This window comes from Carassius gibelio, chromosome B2 (genome assembly GCF_023724105.1).
Source record: "Carassius gibelio isolate Cgi1373 ecotype wild population from Czech Republic chromosome B2, carGib1.2-hapl.c, whole genome shotgun sequence".
Lineage (NCBI taxonomy): Eukaryota > Metazoa > Chordata > Actinopteri > Cypriniformes > Cyprinidae > Carassius > Carassius gibelio.
Window position 1 is genome coordinate 27,394,147 of NC_068397.1, and position 16,550 is coordinate 27,410,696.

A 16,550-nucleotide genomic window follows, 5' to 3' on the forward strand; every position below is an offset into this window, starting at 1 on the left:
TTTATAAAACTTAATGTAACTTTTTCAGAAACCATGAAAAATATGCCATTACAAAAGAAGAAAAACACAATGAAAATGAAAAAAATGAACTCAAATTTAACAGGCTCTTCAAGTATGCTTCATTCTTTGTTAATGTTTTTCAAAGATTTGTTTTCACTAATTTTCAGACTTTTGAACACGTGTGTGTGTGTCTGTGTGTGTGTGTACTAAACCCATGACCTTGGCATTGATATAGTGCTTTACTCTAGTTAGAACTAGAAACTGCTTGTGTTTGCATCTCTGCTAGCAGCTTGGTTTTTAAATGCAGTATGTTTTTCACTACACGCTGTAAAATCTGAACAGTCCCCCGGTCATTTCTCACTCACCTCTGAATCTGTTCTTTCCAAACATGTGTTAGCTAAAATTCACAGAGTCATACAAACACACAGACTGCAAGCCTTATGTTTGCACTGCTAAATATTACATGCGTGTTCTTTGTGTGTCTGGACGGTTCAGTTCTTGGCTCCTCGATGTTGCCTGTCTCTGTCTCAATGTAATTTCATCTCTGTGTATGTCACAGCCTGCACCTCATTCTTTCTCTCACTCTTCAGTGCCATTTAACATTATGTAGCATAGCATATGAATATATATAATTTTTAATTACAATTTTAATTCTTATTTCCTGTAGGTATTATTGTAAACACTTTTGTAAACCTTTGTGAACACTGCAAACATTTTGTCTCATAAATTATTATATATTTTCCGAATGTATAGTAAATGTTTCCAATCCACTGCTCATCTTCCACTATACAAAAAAATAAAATAAAAATGGTTGTATCAGTCTGCAAGTTCATTATAGGAAGATGCAAAATCTGAATTCTCCACCAAATCTGTGAGATGACATTCTGCAAATCTCCACAGCATATCTGCACGAGGTTGCCTTATCTTTTTAAAATATTGCCACTTAAGAAGATGTTCTCCAGCAGACTGTATATCATCCTCCTCCTGCTGGATTCAAAATGCTCTGAGATTCCCAGTGCAATTTAGCAGATAGTGAGAGAAAGATTGAAATATGTGACAGAAGATGGATTTGGATGGTAAATGGACAGATAACGTTACCATCCAAGGATCAAAGCCTTTTGACAGAAAATGTCATACACCATGATAAATACAGCCCCTTTACATTAGTCTTGTATGTACATAATAGGATTCTGGATGCGATTTCTTGTTTAGGTCATCTTTTACTTCAAATAAATAATTCTAGATAAATTAGATTTTTTAAATGCATTCATGCATACACATAAAAACTCTAAAGAGAGCGGATGAGATGATATGCAGAGTCTAATAGTGAAAAACATGACTGCACAAGGCATCTCTCTGGTGGTTTTGGTTTAAACTAGAAATACATTTTGACTCGACGAACACCTCAGGAAACAGCTACTATAACAGGAAGACAGACAACATGTGACCTCACCAAACCAAAATAAATAATCCCTCAAACTCCCAAACAAATATACACATCAGAATAGACCATTTAGTCTCTCTCTCCATTGGGTTTTTCAATTCAATGAGTTTTACATCCGTTTGTTTTTCATTTTATTTTGGATTCCATCTCTGAGAAATCCTGTGGAATTGTTCCTCTCCTTTCAAAAAGTCTCGAGTCGTCGCCGTCCGGTCACATACATTCCTACTCAAACTGTGAGTTCATGATGTCCTCATTGTTGTAAAGATGAATAATCATTTGACAGAATTTGACCTACATGTCCATTAGCTTTATTATGTCCTTACATCCATAAGCCAGATGGGAATGAGCTTCATGAGACATTTCCTGCCTGGTTTCCCTGTTGGCACGGTAATGAGTCAGTTTATATTGGATGTTTCCTGTGTTTGGTGGTCTTGTTTATTAAGCTGAAGTGATTGAGCGCCTGTCTGCATGTAGTGCAGCACTTCAGCTGGAGATTAAACTAATCAAGCACCATCAGAGCCTTATATGTACCATCAGAGTATGCACTAGGAACACATTTAATGAGAAAGTCTCTTCAGCAGGCTTTTAACCAGAGAGCTGATGAAAAATGCAGTCCTACTTCCTTATCATATGTAGTGTACTTGAGCAAGACACTTTACTCCAGTTTGCTTCAAATGTAAGTAGTTTTGCATTCATTTAAAAAAAGTTATCATGTTCTAATGGCAAGTAACCAAACTTTTACTGTTCATCTCAACTGATATAATAGTTTAAAGACTACTATTAAACATGATCCTGGGTTTACGAGTTCTTGTGATGCATTTTGAAGCAAAGTTTAGGTTTGTTCCTAATAATTCAGTTTAGGTAGGTGCATAGGACTGTTCACTTCCATTTGGAATTCGCCCATAGTTTTAAAAATCGTTCAATTAAAAAAATAATAATAATAGCAGAGTCTAGACTGTAACTGTAATATTAATGGCAAAGAGGAATGATATTGTTGGAAATATTTTTTTATATAAAAAAGAGAAATATAAAAAATTATGTTTTAAATTGTGTATTGAATGAGCTTCAAGATAAATTGCATATGGAATCTGTACCATCTCACGCTTTGTTTAAAAATAAAACATTTTAAAGTTTACTTTTACAGAACTGTGTAAATGTTTAAAACGCTGGATATGATTTGTGTTGTTTTTTTAGACACTGGTGTTTTGTGTTTGTTTATTGTGTGACGTTATGTACTTCTTTTAAAATGGTATTTTCTGATGGACATCTTGATGATAGTGTAGTTCAATGGGACCTTCCTGGTTAAATATAATAAAAATAAATAAATAAAAAAATTTACTTACTGTACTTCTCTTCTTTTCTTCAAAGACTCATAATGCAGTTTGTCCCATTATGTGAACAGAGACTGGTTTGCATTTCTAACTCTCTGATGATAGTTTGTCGCCATCTAACATTGCTCTTGAGGAAATACATTGTATTGCAGGGGGAAAAAATGTCTGATTGAAACCCTGATGGTAAGGACAGCATTAAAGCTAGTTTAAGAAAAATATTATTTATATAGTATAGTATTTTATACAGTATACAGTGTTGTTTAAAAAAAACAATATTATCTGTTTGTAAATACTATAACAATCATTTTGTGAGCTTATAAACACTATTATTTATTTGTTAATTTGTCTGACTTTAAAAAAAAACTGTGCTACCTGTCTTGACAAAGCATAAAGTCTGTCATACACTTTTACAGAAATACTTAAATTACAAAAGAAAATAAACACATATAATTTTATGTTTATTTATATTTTGCAGATCTCAGAAGGTACTGTACAACAGGATTGACCCAGGTTCCACCTTTACAGAAGTACATTTTATTGCATATATATTCTCATAATAATCTGATTAGAATATTTACATTAATTTCAGAACATCTTATATGTATTGCATATAGTGTGTCCACTTTTTCTTGCATTTATTTGTTCACATAACATCATTGAATTACATCATTTTCAAGCCAACAAATCAAGTAATCTTAAAATGTTTTAAAATGGTTATCTCACAGGGTTTCATGTATTCATCTCTATAGATTTCTTGTCAGTTCACAGAATTATAACATAGTATGAGCTAGCTAATTATCTAGCTAATAAACTGTTAGTGAGCAAAAGTATGTTTAAAGGGAAGGTCCAAAACTTGAAGGAAAATCATGAAATCATACATTGTTTTTAATAGAAAATTATAGTATTTTACAGTATTTGAATGTTTGCATGATTTCAGAAGACTAAACATTTAAAGAGGAATATTACAACGCATTTAAGCCAAAAAAGCATACATCATTAAAGAGACAAAAAACAGCTTAAAATTACTCTTAAATTCAGTTTTATTGATGTTCTCTTTTATTGATAAAGTTTGATCCACATGCAAATAAAGCATTCGTGTTTGTTGAGCAACACCATGTTAAGCAAAAAAAAAAAAAAAAAAAAAAATCCTAATTCTCTTATAATAATCAGCTTTGATTTTGTTTAGGACATCTCCTGGCCATCGAGTCAGGCACTTGCATCCTTTTGATCATATGTTTCCTGATTGCTCTCTGTCTGTAAGGCACTAACAGCTTTCTTGATTTTCAGAATTTTCTGGGAAACAGTCTTCATTCGCTTCTCTCTCTCCACCATGATCTTGCGTTCCCTTTCAATCAAACGTTCTCCTTTAGCAATCTTTTCCAGGATAAGGGTTTCTTGTTTCATCTTCTCGAGTCCAACAATGCGGTCCTCAAAGCCAGGACTTTTCTCCTCTTTCTCGGTTTTAATCAGGATTTCAAGATATTCGGCTGTGGAGAGAGATTTTGCTTTCAGCGCAATTTCATCTAGTCTTCTTAAGCAATCAGAGGACAGTTTAATCAGCTTCATTAGTTTGTCCTCAATTCCATGGAGTTCGTTTTCAAGTGCATCAAGCATTTGCTTCGAGTCCATGAACCTTCCTTTAGCAGCCATGAAGTTGTCTTTTAGCTCTTTAATGGTTTTTTTCTCTATTTTTGTTTCATATGTCCACATGAAGTTCTCCCTTGAATGAGCAGAGTAATGGCAGTTTTCAGGGCAGATAATGCAGTAGTCATTCTCCATCACAGCACAAGTTTGCACAGCATCTTCTGCAGGGAGGAAGCAGTTGGAGTGACATGTGAAGAAGCAAGTGTTGCAGTTCATGGTAAAACAGTTCACAGGGGTTCTGTTTGCTTTCATCACCTCTACCTCTTGTTCAAAATTCTCATTTTGTGCCATGTTGTCACTCTCACTTTCCAAACATTGCTTGAATTTTTTGATTTCACTCATTTTAGAGAGACCAGCGGTTATTTGAGGGGTCAGACTTGCCATGGCTTTCTCAAGACGCTCTCGTTCCTCCAAGACCTTTATAGTCATTGTCAGATCTTTACTTTCAATGTCCCCAAGTGTCTTGAAAAAAGCTTTCATCTGTTTAAAGGTTTTGTCCCAGACAAGCTCTGTCAGTTTATCTCCTCCATCACCATCATCATCATCATCATCATTATCATCTGAATCGTTGTCAGGGGTTGTAGGCTTTTCTGTTTTTTTTTCCGCATACACAGCTGAATTGTTGAACTTGAAATGGGTGGGTTGTCCCTTTTTATTCTTTTGACAGGGTAGATCTGCTGCTTTGATGGCTTCTAGAGCTGGGATGTCTTTACCATCTGCAAATGTCACTAAAACTAAGATGTTATCTGCGATGTCTTTGCCAAAAATGGACAAGACTGAGTCAAAGATGTACCTCTGGTTGGCACTAAGGCGGGCGAGAGAGGCCTGGACAACGAAGCAGACGACGTCAATATGATTGATTCCCAAAGGGCTACAGAGAAAGCTTTTGATTTGTTCTGTAATCAGTTTATCGTGCGCGATTCCTCTTGTATCACCAAATCCTGGTGTGTCTACAATTGTGAGGGAGTAAGGAATTTGAAACCCAGGCTGATTGTACAGCTCAAAAGATGAGACGATAGATGTCTGACTCTCGGCCTGTGTGCGATTGGTCACTTCATTGATTAATTTAAAGCGATATGGATCCTGCCATTTTACACCTAGTATGTAATTGACCATCACATTGATGAGAGTGGTTTTTCCTGCACCTGTTGATCCCAAAAGAAGAATTACTTTGTTTTTCACATCCTCCACTTTTCTTCCGAAAACATACTGATTAAAACTTACTTTCTCTGCCATTTTTTGGTGTAGGTTCAGTGAATGGATTGTTGGATTGGCCTTTTTTATTCGTTGAGACTGATTCAAGAACAATGCACTCCCATCCTTATTTGTTTCTTTAACCTTAAAACTGGCCGAAAACACAGTTTCAGGACTGGGGAGACTCACTCCATCATTACCACAGTTTGCAAAAACTCTGACTGTGTAAGCCGTGTCTTGTTTCAGTCCCTGAAGAGTGCACTCCCTGTTTGTAGATTTGACAGACTTCCAAGGTTTTTCATGTTCCTGATCCTTTGCGCATTCTCTGAACTCCAACACGTATCCGGTGACCAGAACATCCTCACCCACAGATGTAGGAACATCCCAGACTACAGTTGCCATCTCAGATTCTACTTGTTTCACTGTAGGTGCTCCGGGAGGAGCACATGGACGAGTCCTGAAGAAGGATGTTGTGTCACTTGTCAGACTTACTCCTGGACGGCACACAGCCTTGCAGGTAAAGCAATACTCTTTCTGTGGTTTTAACTGCTTGACGGTGACCTGATCTGAAACCCCATCAGTATACATCTCTGTCCATTCAGAGCTCTGTGCAGACTGATATGAAATACAGTACGAGTCCACACAGCTTACACCGCGGTCAGGAGGTTTGATTTGCAGATGTATGCAGTCATGCTCAGCACTCAAGAAAACCGGCATTGGTGGTTTTGAGGGAAGCTCATACTGTGAACTGATGAGTCTCCCTCTTTCATAAACATGAATTGAAGAGGCAGTGCTGAGTTCATCCGGGATTGATGCAATGCAAAATTCAATGTTGGTTCTTCCTTTATTGGCTTCCTTGAAATCTAGGAAGGCCTGTATGGTTTCCCTGGTCAATGTAGTTGCATCTCCTGAAGAAAACCATTTTTCTGTCTTCTTTGAGGAGTTTTGATCATAACTTATTTGCTCTCCATTGTTACTAGATTGTGCCTTCAGGTAATTCTCCATGTCTGAAAGGTAAAGTTCCTTTTCATTTAAGGAGGTGAGTGCAAAAGCTATCACATTGTTATTGGATGCCTTCAAGACAACTTTGTCCAATTCGTTGCTGGATGAAAGAGCAGGAACATCTTTCATGATGTCAAGGTACGATCTAACAACGTTCATCTCTCGCTCTCGCTCATTTAGATACTTGGTTACCAGAGCACCCTGAAATGGGGATCTTTCTTTGTCATTCAGGGTATCAGCAAGCTCCTGTTCTTCTTTACCTCCACCCCTTATGGCTGGAAGAACCCTGCAGAGATGTTTCTGAAAAACTATTTTATAATCTGAACAGAGGTCTTTACATTTTTTGATCTTAGCTGCGATTTCAGGGAATTGAATGGCAATACTGTCCCTCATCAGATCTTGACACTGAATGTCACAGTTGTGCATTTCATCCATGATTCGTTGGACTCGTCGTATTAGGCTAACACTGATCTCCCTGACTAACTGAGCGGCTGCTGAGTCTAGTTTTTTCAGAGGGTAAAGCCACACGGTCATGGGCACAGCATTCTCTCCATTTTCTCCCAACAGTTTTGGTAGCTCCGAGTACACCTTGATGGCATCAGTATAAGAGACTGGATTGTTTTCCAGAGCAAAATCTCCATGAAAAGTGCAGCTGAACTTGTCAGTTTTCTCTTGTTCCATTTCAGTCATTTTCAAAGATGCCTTGCCCTCTACTGATATGAAAGGTATCTTTTTGATTGATGCTTGGAGTTCACCTTGTATCTTTTGATGGTTTTCATTGGACGAAACTTCGCGATCAAAAATAAAGAATGCTTGAGCTCCATACAGTAGAGCCGTAACAACATGTGTGGCTGAGCCCTCCTGAAATATATTGCAGTGCTTTACGTTCCCTGCCCCAAGATGCTCCATAGTTAACTGCTCAAAGCGTGAGGTTGTATGATAATGTAACGTGACTCGAGACTGATGTTTAGATGATTTCTTGTCATTTAGATATTCTCCTGATCCTTTGACACTAACTAATCCACCCAAAAAGCTGACTTCAAGAGATGCAGTGACATTAAGAGCACTGATTTTGTCTTCACTTGAATCTGTGGCAATAATTTTAAAGTCAGTGTTTGGCTGTGGCCGTACATTAATATTCTTCTGCAGCATCTCAGCATCCCAAAGGGTTATTCCTTGAATAAATGAATAAATATATAATTATACAAAATAAACACTTGTTTAATCTTCAAAGATGCAGTTTGTTAATAAAGATAACATCTATTTAAAAATTTGCTGAAATTTGCTGGAATTTGCTGCTGGCTCTGATGTCTCTAAACTTAAGTGGTTAAAAAGTACATATAATTTGGTTTGGTCTTTGGTCTCATTGCTCTATTATTTATTCCAGAACAAATGGTTTTGGCTGATGGTAAAATATAATCACGTTATATTTTATGTAACTTCAATGCTGTAAATCAGTGCCTGCCTTTGTACTTTTAACTGTATTTCCTAGCAACTTTTATGATGGCTGTTGTAGTTGTTTATTAGATACAATTATTCAATAAATAATTTTTTAGATAAATAATACTAGTATTTAATAATAGTATTTAGTATTGGGGAACAGCATGTGTTTGTGATGGTGATTTTAGTTAAATTATTTTCCGCCATTAGATGAAAGGATAGTTTAACAAAGATATAGCTCTCCTCAGTGGATATTCAAACCAGCTTTGGTTCTGCTGTTAAACTGTCAATTGTTTTATTAAACATTGTCCTTTTTCTCAGCATGAGAATCCAACTCTTTAAGTGTAAATAACTCTGAATGCATGAAACTGCATTGTGATCTTAATCCCATGCAAGTCACCCATGTCTGTAATTTGTAATGTTAAAAAATTATTTTTCACTGAACACAGAGGTCCTGTGATAATATTAGACCTGTGCGAATCGACATTTCTGTGTTTTGGCCAGCATTTGGCAAGTTATATATAATTTATAGAGGTTTTTGTTTCCTGTGCGGCTTTTTATCTTTCGCATGATTGGGGCTGCATTGGAGTGTTTTGATAGTATTTTGGTTGCTCTCATATTGCTATGCCATACAATTTTCAGAAACAGAAAGCTGAAAAGATTTTGAGGTTGATGTGTTACAAATAAATCAAGCATAAAGCTTCACTGTAATGCTCCTGAAAGTGACATGACATACAGCCAAGTATGGTGACCCATACTTGGAATCCGTGCTCTGCTTTTAACCCATCTGAAGTGCACACACACAGAGCAGTGAACACACACACACAGTGATCACACACCCAGAGCAGTGGGCAGCCATTTATGCTGCGGCACCTGGGGAGCAGTTGGGGGTTCGGTGCCTTGCTCAAGGGCACCTAAGTCATGGTATTGAAGGTGTATATTCGCATCACAATCAAATAAATCTCACTCCCTGATATTTTGTGATCCAACACATCACAAGTTTTTATATGTACTGTATGTTGCTCTGTTGAGCGGCAAGAAATTATTTAGGCCATCACTGTGAGAAATTCTAAAGTGCTGCAAGCTGAGTGATACAAATGGTGAAGTGGCTCCCGTGGTAATATTGGGTGAATATCTCATACTTGGAAAGACCTCTCAGTCAATCAGATTCAAGGTACAGGTAGAACTGGGTCACTTGTCATATTAAGTGGCCTTAACTACTATGTTCTTACTTCAAGAAATAATTACAATGTACTTATTGTGTTCATATTGTATTGCAAAACACTTTTGCTTCAGGTGAGGTGGGATACCGGTTAGGTTAGGGACTGCTTTAGTGGTATGGATGGATCGGTTTAAGGGTGGGTTAATGTGTCAGGAATGGGACAGCAGTGTAATTATAAATGTATTACAGAAATTCATTACACATGCAGGTATTTTTTGAAATATAAGTACAATGTAAAAACATGTATGCACAGAATAAGTGCATTGTATCAAATTATTAATTTAAATGTATTTACATAGTAATTAAGGCCACCTAATAAAAACTAAAGTGAAGCAAAGTGAAGAGAGCAGTTGCTAGCAAGAGGTAAGTTCAAACTAGACTAATATTTGGGATATGGTACAGTCATACCACTTATTTCATGGCATTTCACCACATAATGGGGAAGTCGTGGCCTAATGGTTAGTGAGTCGGACTCGCAATCAAAAGGTTGTGAGTTCAAGTCTCGGGCCGGCAGGAATTGTAGGTGGGGGGAGTGCATGTACAGTTCTCTCTCCACCTTCAATACCACGACTTAGGTGCCCTTGAGCAAGGCACTGAACCGCCAACTGCTCCGGATGTGTGTTCACAGTGTGTGTGTCTGTTCACTGCTGTGTGTGTGCACTTTGGATGGGTTAAAAGCAGAGCACGAATTCTGAGTATGGGTCACCATACCTGGCTGGATGTCACGTCACTTTCACTAAATAATTGCGATACACAAAAAAAACTCTTTAAGATTTTATCAGTTTTTTTGTTATCTTGTAATCAATTACAGTGTACAAAACTATCATCGCAAAATGGCAGCGGCTGCGTTTGTATGATACGAAAGAGCGAGTCCACGATAACATAATGATGAAATAATCCCTAGCAAGCATATAGCAGCCCCTTCAGTTACGGTACATTCACACAGGGCATCAGCATCAATAGTTGATTGAGGGTGAGTCTGAAGCTGGGCGCTGATGCAATTATTTAATTTAATTTGAGTAGTAGTTTCTTTTTTTTCATTTTGTTACTAACTCCCCAACCCTAGATGGGTGGTTATGTAACAATAGTGACAACAACTAATCACATTAATTTTATGGTGTTTATGGTGCATCTGATTGGCTAACACTTATGTTGGTGCTTGAACTTCTTCTTCAAGCAATGTCAGTGGCATCCACAATTCAGTTAAGTAAAGCATCACTCATTCAGAGTAAATTAAAAAGATCCTGAAGTGTCCTGGACATTTATCACAGTGCACACAGTAATATTTCAAGTAATAATAATAACATATAGTCATAATATTAACAAAATAAAATTTATATATAAAAAAATGCAAAGCTATCATAAATGGTCCTTGAAATATGATTCTTTTGCATTAGAAACTAACAGTTTTATAATCACAAACTATTAATCTATTTCACTATAAACCTAAACTTTGACTTTTGTGTAGTTTTTGTTTATTTTGTCATGACAGAAAAATCAGTAACATTGGTAAACATATAATTTAAGCTAATTGAAATACTGGAAATGTTTTTTACCTGGAATGAGGCAATCTCTCCGGCAGTCATAAAGCATTCCTAATTGAAAAGGGCGGCCAAGACAAGCCAGTTCAATGGTCTCCGAGTCCGACATCTTTCTAAAAGTTGACAAAATAAGCCTTAATAATATTTAAAGATTACGCCAAGTGTAAGATAATAAAAGCGGTAGCACTTTATTTTACAGTCCTGTTCCTCATGTATATACTATGTACTTATTATAGTAATCACAATAACTATGTAATAACTAGGTACTAACCCTGAACCTACCCCTACCCCATGTAGTTACCTTGTGTTACCAGAACTTTCTTAGATAAATACACTGTAAGTACACTATAAGTACATTTTAGTACAGGTACTGTAAAATAAAGTGCAACCATAAAAGCTATTAATAAAATGAATTTAAATATAATTGTTGAGGGCATGGTGAAAAGGCACTTTCCACCTGTATAAACAACTGCAAAAATAACAATTAATCAATAAAAGTATGCAGTCTATAGAGAAATTATTGAGCTTGCTAAGGGAGACCAAATTGCACTTATGCCCCAGTTTAGCATTTCAGAGATAACATCATTTAATAGTACATACCTTTTTGTATGTACCTTCTTGTCCTTTTCAGTCTAAGTTTCAGACCTTGATCATTGTGAACTGAGTGCTGGGGGTTTTATAGAGTTAAGGCCACACCTTAAAACAGTCTGATTGGGCAAGTGAGAAGTCTCTTAATAAAAAAAATACAATTACGTAGACGTGACTGTGATGTGTGTACTCTGACGGGAAACCAATAATAATTATATATATATATATATATATATATATATATATATATATATATATATATATATATATATATATATGTGTGTGTGTAAACTAAGGTTTATAGGTATTTAAATGTACAAAGATCTTTATGTATAAACTGAAACAAAATGTTTTGTATTTCAGTCACAGCTATATAATGAAACAGAAAAACTAACAAAAAGTTTAAATAGAGCAGTATCAGATCTGGTCAAAATTTAGCTTTAATTTTTGTTAATTGTATTTGTTTGCTTAAATAAATAAAAATCAGTAGTGTAAACATTTTTTTAACTGTTTATTGCAAGATTATTAGTTACAGCCATTGAACTTATATAAACCATTTCTGTACTTCATTTTGTTTATCAGTATGCGTAGAGCACTTTACAGTATGCTTAGAGCGCTGATTACATTTTTTTTTTTTAATGATATGTCTTGAAGGACTGGTGATGTTGTGATGGATATCGGTGTGTTTTTGAGCATTGTATCCATACACTTTTGTGTAAATCTTTTTCTTAAGTCCCTGTATGTTTGCTGATTGCTGGTATCCTGTTTCACTACTTCTGGATTTTTGTATTATAAAAAATCTTTCATAAAGCTACATTTTTGAGTCCACGTGTGACACTGTCACATCCAAGTTTTGCTTCCTTTTTCCTGAAAATCATGACAGGTTCTTTATAAATATCCACTTGCTCTGTGTCTGTGTATCTGTCTATCTATCTGTGTGTGTATAGATAGAAAGAGTTGTAGGCCATAACAACAGCTACTTGATCATGCTAAATATTTTTCAGAATATATGTCTTAATGTACTTATGATGATGTGATGGACTGACATTGATGTGCTTTTGAGCAACATTCCCTTCCCTGGCTAATTAATGCTTTAATGTTACAAAAATACAAAACATGACCAATATTTGTAATTCTATAAAATCAAAACAGGCAGATGCAAAAATGTTATCTATTTAGTTTATGGACAGATGTTCTGAAGGTAGAGAACGATGCATGCACACGGACACATCAAGATGTATATAAAAGTAAATAAATCTCAATTGCATACATTCTTCTTAAGACGATAGATGGCACAAATGCTTTGTAATGCACTACATCTATTCGCTAAAATACAGTATACTACGTATCAAAAACTTTTAGCAATACATTTATGGTTAACTGAAACAATCATAGTTAAGTCTAGTGGACATCTTTTGTCATAAAATAATCAACATAATGTATGATCAACAATCAACTTAATCTCAAAGTCAGATGATTTAAAGATAGACAGACAACAAAAACTTTCAAAACTTGTCAATGACAGTCAATTTAAAAAATACATAGACCATTTGTAATTTTTATATATATATATATATATATATATATATAACCACAACAGTATTCATTTAAAACTTGTCAATTACTCTTATGGTTAACAAGATAAGACTATGGATAACATTTTTTATAACAAAATGAATCTATGAGAAAAAAAGAAAGAAAAAAATTGGAAACATTTAAAGAAAACATTTTAGATCAGACAAACATTAAGAAACATTTTGAATGTTTTTCACTCTTGGAAATATTGTACAATTGTAATTGTGTAAAAAGTAATTTTTTTGTTACATCTGCTATAGTTGTATTTTATGAATACTGTTGCGTCCTAAGACGTATTTTATTTGTAATCATTTAATGTGCTTTGTGGTCTGTTTTTGTTTCTCCTCATGTCTACTGCCACCATGCTCATGCTGGTGATTGGGATCACCTGTCGTTGATTTGCTGCCCATTAACCTCAGCTCCATTGATTGGCTGCAGTCGGGAGAATGTCAGCATATAAAGCCAGCACCATCTCACAACAATGGGAGAGAGAGGGTTGCAGATGCCAACTTGCCACATGGACTTCTTTTCTCCTTGTTCCAGATAGCTTCATCTTATCTTGTGGAAATCTGTGAACTATTGGGGCAATTGTAGATATAGTTTGAGATTTATGGTTTTGTTTAGAACTTAAGGTTTTCTTTTAAGGAAACCTGTAGGGAGGTGGGTGCTATTTTTTGTTTGAATCTGCTTTTCTCCTCGTTATGGGTAGTTCGGGAGAAAGGGAAATTTATTTGTTATTTATTTACTCTTTGTTTCAATGTTTAGGTAAGTTATGGTTAAAACTGAGTTAGAAACCTTTTTGTTTGTTTTTTTGGCCTTTGCCCCCTCCTGAAGTTTGTTTCCTCTTATCCTTTTTCTTTTGATTCAATAAATACTTTTTCTAAGTTTACTAGTTTTGGGATGTGTGTTACTGGGACTAGAGATAAGAAGGACCTGTGCGCTCTCTCTCTCTCCAAAACTTTGTTACTGCTATGCCTAGTTCCCCTAGACTTTAAAGAAAAATAAAGCTAGCACGTAACAATACATTTGGGCCAAAAAAAAGGCAACACGCACATTAGGAGTAGGAATTCTTAAGAGGAACAGAGTGTGGTGTTTCAATATTAGACATCTCAGTCTCAGATAGAAAGTAAATAAAAGGGAAGATGAAACTCCGCTGTGGTGGACATGACAATTTTCACACAGAAATGGTCACTCTGTTATTCCTCGCAATGAAGTATGGTCTATACAGTATGTTGTGCTCGAACTCCCAGTGTAGATTGACCGTGGTTGGGTTACTGATGCCATCCCACAACTGCTTCAGAGGAATGCACTACTGCCTCTAGGCTTGAAGTTAAAGTCCTCATGAAATCAATCAATTTAATTATAGCATTGATTTTATTTACTTAGGTAGCCTTGAGGTGAAACATTAATCTCTGCAAGTTAATGTAGTTGATGAAAAAAAAAAAAGTTTATATTTAATTAAAATCGGAAAACATTTGCTTCCACTCTAGAATGGCCTTCCATGGGATTCCAAGTAACTGCTGCAGCCGTGATGTTTGGGCTTTAGAATGTTGATCTTAAGGTTTTCAATGTTAAACACATTGAGTAGAGAGTAGAATTGCACCAGATAAATTTGCACCAGCAGACCTACCAGAATTGGCATATCGAAGAAGCTTTGCATTTTCAGTCATTGTGGGAGTCCTCTTTGATATCCAATACCTATACCTGATTTACATCTTCTCCATTGCTGGTTTAATTAAAGATTTATTCCATGAAGAGGGCTTGAGTTGTTTAATAAGGCCGATCCCCATTAACCGGACATACCGCTATGCCTGTTCTATTCTAGACAAATCACAGTTGGTTATTTTTGACAGTAATCAGACATTGCTTACAAATCCATCTCATCTTTTGTTTTTTATACTAATCTCGTAAACATGGGAAAGTGGTGACTAAAACAAGCTTTACAGCAATTGATGGGTATGTAGGTGGTGGTAAATGTCTTAAGTCCTTGATTAATTTATTCATTCGATTCGTTCAAATGGCTGATTCATTTAGGAGTGAAGTAAAGGGTTCTTTATGAATGGTTCATTGAATCATTAGGCTTGTTCCACTTAAAGTGGATCATCACCATCAGACCGATCGGTGTGTGACATCAAAGTATCGCAAGAGCTTTAGATAGCAGATGCTTTTGAATCGTTCTCGCGGTACTTTGTCATACACCGATCGGTCTGAACGAGCCAAATGGTTCACCAAATTCATTCAAAACATGGATTAAGAAATGAAATGCCACTGTGGGTTGCTCAATATTAACTTGTTTTTTTTAAATGTTGTATGAGATGAGTATCACATTTGCACTCATGTGATATTGCACTTAGCCTACTTCTCCTGTGATCTTTCTTAACTATGTGATTGTAAATATGAGACACAATCTCATATGGGAATTCTTGAATTTTAGGGAAATTCTCTAGGCTCCATCATGCAGTGAGTTGTTGCTTTGCCTCATGTTAGTCATCAATCGACTGTATGAAATGGAGTATGATATATATATATATTTATTTATATATATATTAGGATAATGCACCATGTCACAAAGCTTGAATCATTTCAAATTGGTTTCTTGAACATGAGTTCACTGTATTATAATTGCCCCCACAGTCACCAGATCTCAACCCAACAGAGCATCTTTGGGATGTGGTGGAACGGGAGCTTTGTGAGTGAGTGAATGTACAGCGCTCTCTCCACCCCTAATACCATGACTGAAGTGCCCTTGAGCAAGGCACCGAACCCCCAACTGCTCCCCGGGCGCCGCAGCATAAATGGCTTCCCACTGCTACGGGTGTGTGTTCACGGTGTGTGTGTGTTCACTGCTGTGTATGTGCACTTTGGACGGGTTAAATGCAGAGCACAAATTCCTAGTATGGGTCACCATACTTGGCTGTATGTCACGTCACACTTTTTATACGGAGTTGTGTCCTGATATGTCACAAAAACAAGAGCATACACACACACACACAATACATTTTATCAAACAAAATAATTCTTGCTAAACCTACTTTTTGTAATCTCCGTTTTATGCTGTACACAACAATGACTTTAAATGATCTTTTCAGAGTAATTTCTCCAAATGTGATGTGCAATTCACCACATCATGTAATTAATTATATTAAAAATGTTAATCATTTACCAGCCCAAATAATTTGTTACCTGACACATGAGACAAGTTACATGATATGGATTCCAAATTATATTGCCCAAAAATACTAACAATGCATACAGTACAAAGAGGATGGGCCTTTTATGGTCATGATCTGTTCTGGTTTATTTTTTAATGATTCCCTTTCTCCTGCCTTGTTTGTTTATATGGTTTTTGATTAATTAGCTCATTAGTCATTATTAGTTAGTAACTCCCTCCACATGTTTTCCCCTCATCAGCTGCCTTATTTAAAGTCTTCTTTCTGTTTAGCATTTTGTCCATTCTCGTTAAGGTTTATTTTTTGAGCTAATGTGGATTTAGTTTCCTGTCTCCTGATATATTCTAAATAAAATACCTTTTTGTTGATCTTCTATGTCCTCTTATGTATGTACCTAAC

The 16,550-nt window shown here is 35.9% G+C and overlaps 1 protein-coding gene across 1 annotated transcript; it reads right to left on the reverse strand.

Moving 5' to 3' along the window:
* Positions 1-3,220: 3,220 nt before the first annotated feature.
* On the reverse strand, positions 3,221-11,588 carry LOC127951428 (uncharacterized). Its single transcript, XM_052549310.1, has 3 exons — positions 11,419-11,588; positions 10,834-10,931; positions 3,221-7,790 (listed from the first exon to the last, which is right to left on the reverse strand). The coding sequence occupies exons 2-3, from the start codon at positions 10,925-10,927 to the stop codon at positions 3,982-3,984; spliced, it is 3,903 nt and encodes a 1,300-aa protein (XP_052405270.1). The 5' UTR covers positions 10,928-10,931; positions 11,419-11,588; the 3' UTR covers positions 3,221-3,981.
* Positions 11,589-16,550: the final 4,962 nt, after the last annotated feature.

Excerpts from the sequence above, each read along its gene's own strand:
- LOC127951428 (XM_052549310.1), bottom strand. The coding sequence starts at position 10,927 with ATGTCGGACTCGGAGACCATTGAACTGGCTTGTCTTGGCCGCCCTTTT. Across the intron at positions 7,791-10,833 it reads GAGAGATTGCCTCATTCCAG|GAATAACCCTTTGGGATGCT; the intron begins GTAAAAAACATT and ends CATTTATTCAAG.